The 5,811-nt window shown below is 59.9% G+C and overlaps 2 protein-coding genes across 2 annotated transcripts; both read left to right on the forward strand.

Annotated features, from left to right (window-relative positions):
- Nucleotides 1-2: 2 nt before the first annotated feature.
- On the forward strand, nucleotides 3-1,568 carry HPS1 (HPS1 biogenesis of lysosomal organelles complex 3 subunit 1; the record flags this gene model as incomplete). Its single annotated transcript, XM_015632463.2, has 7 exons — nucleotides 3-74; nucleotides 164-301; nucleotides 369-511; nucleotides 764-872; nucleotides 1,062-1,222; nucleotides 1,299-1,401; nucleotides 1,478-1,568. Coding segments are annotated over 7 exons (747 nt in total), but the record flags the coding sequence as incomplete, so codon positions are not given.
- Nucleotides 1,569-2,314: 746 nt separating this feature from the next.
- Nucleotides 2,315-4,642, forward strand: LOC107206520 (Hermansky-Pudlak syndrome 1 protein homolog). Its single transcript, XM_015632410.2, has 10 exons — nucleotides 2,315-2,407; nucleotides 2,501-2,668; nucleotides 2,743-2,919; nucleotides 2,989-3,056; nucleotides 3,191-3,313; nucleotides 3,415-3,480; nucleotides 3,674-3,818; nucleotides 3,915-4,028; nucleotides 4,158-4,240; nucleotides 4,480-4,642. Exons 1-10 carry the CDS (start codon nucleotides 2,405-2,407, stop codon nucleotides 4,640-4,642), a joined length of 1,110 nt encoding a protein of 369 aa, XP_015487896.1. The 5' UTR covers nucleotides 2,315-2,404.
- The last annotated feature ends 1,169 nt before the right edge of the window (nucleotides 4,643-5,811 follow it).

Genomic DNA, 5,811 nt, shown 5'->3' on the forward strand with positions numbered 1-5,811 from the left:
CCGCGGCCGAGCTGCTCTTCTACTGGGCCGATGCCGCCTTCCTCCGCCGGCTGCGGTCGTCCCAGGCCGGGCAGGTGGGGCGGGACGGGGCGGCGCGGGTGCGGGGAAGGGAGCACGGGGTGCGCGGTCTCGCGTGGGCGCTGACCGGGACAGTGTGGCGCAGGGCCCGGCGCTGGAGGACAGCCTCAACACCCTCTTCGCTCCCCTCATCATTTCCTGCGCCGCGCTGCTGGAGAAGCTCTCCGACACCTACACCTGCTTCGCCACCGAGGGCGGGCGGCACCTCCACGTCCTGCACACGGTAGGACCGGCACCGGGGACCAGGGACCCCTGGCCGGCCCCCGCCTGACCCCGCTGCCGGTTTGCAGTTCGGGGACTGCCTGTACATCGCAGTGAACGGCGACGGGACGCAGAGCGAGGACGACCTGCGCCGGACGCTGTTCGTGCTGCGGCGCTTGGTGGAGGCTCACTGTGGCCTCGTCACGCTCGACTCGCACCTCATCCGCAAGGAGTGAGCGGGCACAGCCACCGGCACAGGGTGGCATGTCGGGTTGCTGGGGTGGCTGCCCTGAGGTGCCTTCGTGCAGCACGGGGGGTGGGAGTGGGTGTCTCCAGCTGGGACCCCCCCTTTGCAGCAGGACTCCCTGCCTGCTGGGCTACAGCTCGGTTTTGCTGTGTCAGTCCCACGCGAGGAGCTGGGTTTTGGTGTCCCACACAGGGAGGTGACAGCTACCTGTGAGTTTACACTCTGTGATGGCTGCAGGTTGCGTCCAGCTGATTCGGAGCAGCGGGAGCGTGTGTGGAGCCTGCTGCGGGGCCTGCTGGAGACCTACAGCCACCTGCGGGAGGAGGACCAGAGCTTTGCAGTGGAGGTACCAACGCTCTGGGCTGTCCCTTACTTTTGGCGTGTTTCGGGGGTGGGAGGCTGCATGGAGTCCCAGGATGTGGGAAAATGCAGTGGGCTAGGGACTGTAGGGCAGCTCCCTGGAGCAGTGGAAGCTCAGACCTGCCTCTGGCAGGGTCTGAGAGAGCTCAGCAACCTTCCTCCTCCTGCACCCCAGGCCGTGGAGCGGCTGATCCATCCTCAGCTGTGCGAGCAGTGTATCGAGTTCCTGGAGCGACAGGTGGTACAGTATATCAACACCAGCCCTGAGCGTGGCGGGGATGAAGTGGGCCATGCCTTCCTCCTGGTACACACCAAGCTGCTGGCCTTCTACTCCAGGTGTGCCTATCCCCACCACCCTCCCAAGGGCAGCCATTTCTCCTCCCAGCTGACCCTTTCCTTCTCTGGCCTGCAGCCGCAACGCCAGCTCCATCCGCCCAGCCGACCTGCTTGTCCTCATCCTCCTGGTTCAGGACCTGTACCCCAGTCAGAGCGCTGAGGAGGAGCTTGGCCCACAGGTGCTTCAGAGCAGGACGTGGGGTGCAGCAAGTCAGGGTGCTCCCATGGGATGATGCCTTGACAGCTGGGGCTTAGGGGCTTTTTCTCTCTTTTTGAAAGCCCACACCAGGGAATGTTCTCCCTCAGGGACCCAAGAGAAGTGAGAGCATCCCTGTGAGTGGGCCTGGCTCCCATGGAGCTGCAGAGAAGGACTCAGATGACCAAGTGAGTCCTTGCGATCAGGAGCTGCAGGGTGGGATGCTGAAAGGGCTGCCTGCATCGTTGCTATCGCTGACCCTTTCGTTTTTGTTGGCAGGACACAGATGATCTCTCTGCGCCTGAGGTCTACTACACACCTGAACCCTCTCCAGGCCAGCACAGTACAGGTGAGTGCCCAGTTGGGCAGCAGCCATGCCCCACACCCCCAGCCCTGCAGAGGCTCCAGGGCTCTGAGAGGGGCTGGAAGAGTGCCCTGCGGTGTTCTCTGCAGGCAGCGAGAGCTGGTCAGAGGGTGCTGAGATGCTGAGCATCGGGGAGGTGGATGCTACAGACGTCCAGGTGAGCACGAAGTCCCGCAACACCTCCCAGCTCCACACTTCACCAGCCTGTTCTGGTGCCCTTTGTGATTTCTGGTCCTCAACACTCGTCTCTGGCTGTGCTGCAGCTGTGGGTGCCCTGCATCCCCCATGTTGTGCATGATTGTGATAGCTCTGATCTCCTTCTCTGAGGCATTGCTTACCAGGAGCTGTCAGCAGAGAGGGAGTGGGGCTGCCTCAGAGCAGTCCAGTGTCTCCCTCTGCTGCCGTTGAGCTTTCTGGGCTGCTTCCCTGATGGATGCTGCAACATCTCACACACTGCAAGCAAATACTGGCCTCAGTTTAAGGCATTTGCAACTTTTGTCTTTGTAGCAGTCTTCTTCTCTGCCACTTCTCTGGGGTACCTGGGCACTTTCCTCACTGCTGATCTTTTGCTACATGGCCCCTCCAGCTCCTTTGGTTCTGTCATGCCTGGTTGCACCTTTCAATGGTAATGGCAGGCAATGCTGCATCCTTGCAGAGCATCCTTGGTGTGAGCTGTCCCATCCCCACAGGGGACTGAACCTCTCCCCTGTCTTCCCAGATGGCAGAGGACTTGCTTCAGACCTTGGGACCTCTGGTCCCTGAAGCTTCCAACCCCAGAAGGATCTTTTTGGATGCCAGCCTGCGGGAAGGTTACTGCCCTTTGCTGCCACACACCATGCACTGCCTCCCGCTCTGGCCAGGCATCTCTCTTGTGCTGCTGACCAAGGTGAGCTGCCTCAGAGGTGAGGGAAGCTATGTTGCACTGAGTCCTGCCTGACCCACCTCTCCCTTCCCTGGCAGGGCCCTATGACGCAGGTAGCTGTCACCTTGTACCAGCTCCTGGATGGTTTCTTGGTGCTGGAGAAGAAGCTGGAAGAGGGACCAGATGTGGGAGTCGCACGCTCCTACCCATTCCTTGCTGAGCTGCGGCAGCGCATGGACAAATTTGTGAAGAAGCTGAGTGGACAGGACATCCAGGTGGGAGTGGGGACATAAGGACCCTGTCCTGTTTTCTCCAGAGCCTGACACAGTCCTGTCTCTTTCTAGTTACATAACACCTGGTTGGACTTCAAGAACAAGATATTTTCACGGAATGAGCCTGGGAGCTCCCTAGAGTGAGTAGAGGGAAGCCAGGGAAAGTCTTCACAACAGGCAGGGACCTTTGCCAGCCTGAGGACCAGCAGAGCTGTCCCTGCAGTGCTGGGGACCCAGTGTCCAAACCCAGCACTGTCTGTGTCCCCTGGCTCAGGCTGCTGCAGTCAGTGGCCAATGTGAAGAGGCAGCTCTGCTCCGTGTACCGCCAGCTCTTCCTGACCTCTGCTGGCCACAGCCTGTCCCAAGGGCTGCGGGACCGTGCTCAGAAGCTGATGAGGTGAGAGTATGGGGATGGTGATCATCACCAGGGGGCTGCCCCACACCCAGCTGTGTTGGGGCTTGTGGGTCCTGGCCTCTCACCGTGCTTCTTCCCGGCAGGGAGAAGCTGCTGGACTGGCGGGACTTCCTGCTGGTGAAGAGCAGGCGCAATATCACCATGGTGTCATACCCATCTCTGCAGCTGGGAACACAGCCTGGCAAAGGGGTGTCCCTAAGGGGGTAGCAGATATGGGAGTGGGACCCTGACCCCAGCACCAGGATCAAGGGGAGGAATGTAGTGGGCAAAGGTGGTTTCCCAAGGCTCAGGGACTGTCCTGGAAGGGCACCAAAATTGTTGGACACCCTTAACCCATCCCACGTACCTGGAGGACTTTCCTGGTCTGGTGCACTTCATCTATGTGGACCGCACAGCTGGACAAATGATGGCACCATCACTCAGTGTGACAGAGAAGTCCAGCGCAGAGCTGGGCAAGGGTCCCCTGGCCACCTTCATCAAGAAAAAGGTACTACTCATGGGGTAGGTGTGGGATGGGAACCACAGAAGAGGGTGGAGATTGGAGGAGTTTCTGCCCAGGTTTCAGGTGCCCCTTGTCCCCTAGGTCTGGTCCCTGGTCACACTGGCCCGGCGATACCTGCAGAAGGGCTATACAACACTGATGCTGCAGGATGGCGACTACTGCTGCTCCTACTTCCTCTGGTTTGAGAATGAGATGGTATGTAGGGTCAGGAAGGGGCTGAGCCCCTCTTTCCCTGGGACAGGGAGCAGAGCTGTAAGCATAGCCAGCTCTGATTCCTTGGTGGTCCCATATCAGCTCCTTCCCTCCGCTGTTATTTCTCCTCAGGGCTACAAGCTGGAGGTGATGGAGGTACCAGTCCTGTCTGATGATTCTGCTCCCATTGGGATGCTTGCAGGGGACTACTATAGGTGAGCAGTTGCTAGCGCTGTGGTTTGGTACCAGGGCTCAAAGCTGTGATGGCACACAGGTCCCTGTGAGCAATGCCAGGATGCCAGTGTTGTGGTGTCACTGGAGTTGCACCAGCCCATCTCCTCATGCTGGTGCCATTTTGCTGTGTCCTTGCAAAGTACTTTATAGAGGGAAGGTTGTTAGAACGAGGTTGCCTGTGTGCACTTAACCTGCCAATCTCCTGTCTTCTCCTCCCCAGGAAGCTGCTGCGTTACTACAGCAAGAACCACCAGGCAGAGGTAGTGAAGTGCTATGAGCTGCTGACTGTGCACCTGGGCATCATCCCCTCCGAGCTCGTGGTCCAGCAGGCCTATGACTTGGCCCGGCGCCTCTGGGAGCCATCCCGCATCCCTCTGCTCTGAGCTGCCTCCAGCCCCCTTGGGGCCAGGATTAAAGTGGGTGTGTGGGTGTTCCCAGAGCCTGGGTTGCTTTCTTGGTGTCTGTGTGCCTGGATTGTGCCTGTAGGCAGCAAAAGGCAACTTTTCCATCCTCCAGCCTGGCCAGGGCTGGCACTGTCCCTCTTCCTGCTCCCTGTGGTTTTCACTGCCACCCAGCAGCCTCTTGGGACAGGCAGAGAGTGGGGCTGAGAGGTTGTTGGCAGATCACTGTCTTGCTGAAAAGTGCATTTCCGGAGCAGGATTTATAATGTTAGCTTGGCATTGCTGCCAGGCTTTGGCCAGAGATCAAGATAGCGTAGCCAAACCTAAGTGGAGCAATGGTCTAGGGTACATCCCCCTTTCCCCTCACCCTCAGATGTGGGGTGTGGGGCCCTCAGAGGTTTGGCAGGCTCTGGGGAGGTGCAGCCCATCCTCCATCCTCTTCCCCACACCCACACTTCCAGGCACCAGTTAGCCACAGCTCTGAGCTTAGCTGGGAACAGCGAGTAAATCCTGAGGCAGCTTATGTGTTTCCCAGGCACGTCTGGGCTCAGCGCACGTCCAAACCTCAAGTACTGCTGGGAGTGGGGCCAGCCCCAAGGGATTCAGCAGCCACTGCCCCTTGTTGCTTCCATGCCACTCGCTGGAGCTGGGGATGGCAGTTCAGCGAGCACTGGACCAATACAGGGCCTTTGACCCGTCCTGCTGAGCTGGAATTTGCCCTGCTGCACGATAGTGCTGGATTCAGAGCCAGCCTCACCCCCAAACTGCCCCTTATCCTGCTGCTTTCAGGGCTGTGCTTGTGGCTTGTCAGCTCAAGGGGGGGGCAAAATCCCTCTGTCCTGCCATGCTTGGCCCATCAGCCCAGCCACGTGCCTCTGGATCATCCCTGGAGCAGAGCAGGAGCTGGGGGAGCGGGGCTCTCAGGCTCCTGCCTGCCTGCTTATCACCCTCCTGGACTACAGGCTGGGCAGCTCCTGGCACCCTGCTGAGCCCCAGGCAGGATCTGTCCCCTTCTCAGCCCTGGGGCTCGTCTCCGGCCCCACTGCAAACCCCCAGCAGAGCTGGGCCATGGTCAGCGCCTCGCTGGGACAGCAGCCTGGCTGGGGACAGCAGCCTGGCTGGGGACAGCAGCCCGGCTGGGGACAGCAGCC

This window comes from Parus major, chromosome 6 (genome assembly GCF_001522545.3).
Source record: "Parus major isolate Abel chromosome 6, Parus_major1.1, whole genome shotgun sequence".
In the NCBI taxonomy this organism is placed as follows: domain Eukaryota; kingdom Metazoa; phylum Chordata; class Aves; order Passeriformes; family Paridae; genus Parus; species Parus major.

What these genes read in the sequence shown, in the direction of transcription:
- LOC107206520 (XM_015632410.2), top strand. An exon ending in CGTGCTCAGAAGCTGATGAG is followed by an intron (nt 3,314 to 3,414) that starts GTGAGAGTATGG and finishes TCTTCCCGGCAG; the next exon opens with GGAGAAGCTGCTGGACTGGC. An exon ending in CTTGCAGGGGACTACTATAG is followed by an intron (nt 4,241 to 4,479) that starts GTGAGCAGTTGC and finishes TCTCCTCCCCAG; the next exon opens with GAAGCTGCTGCGTTACTACA.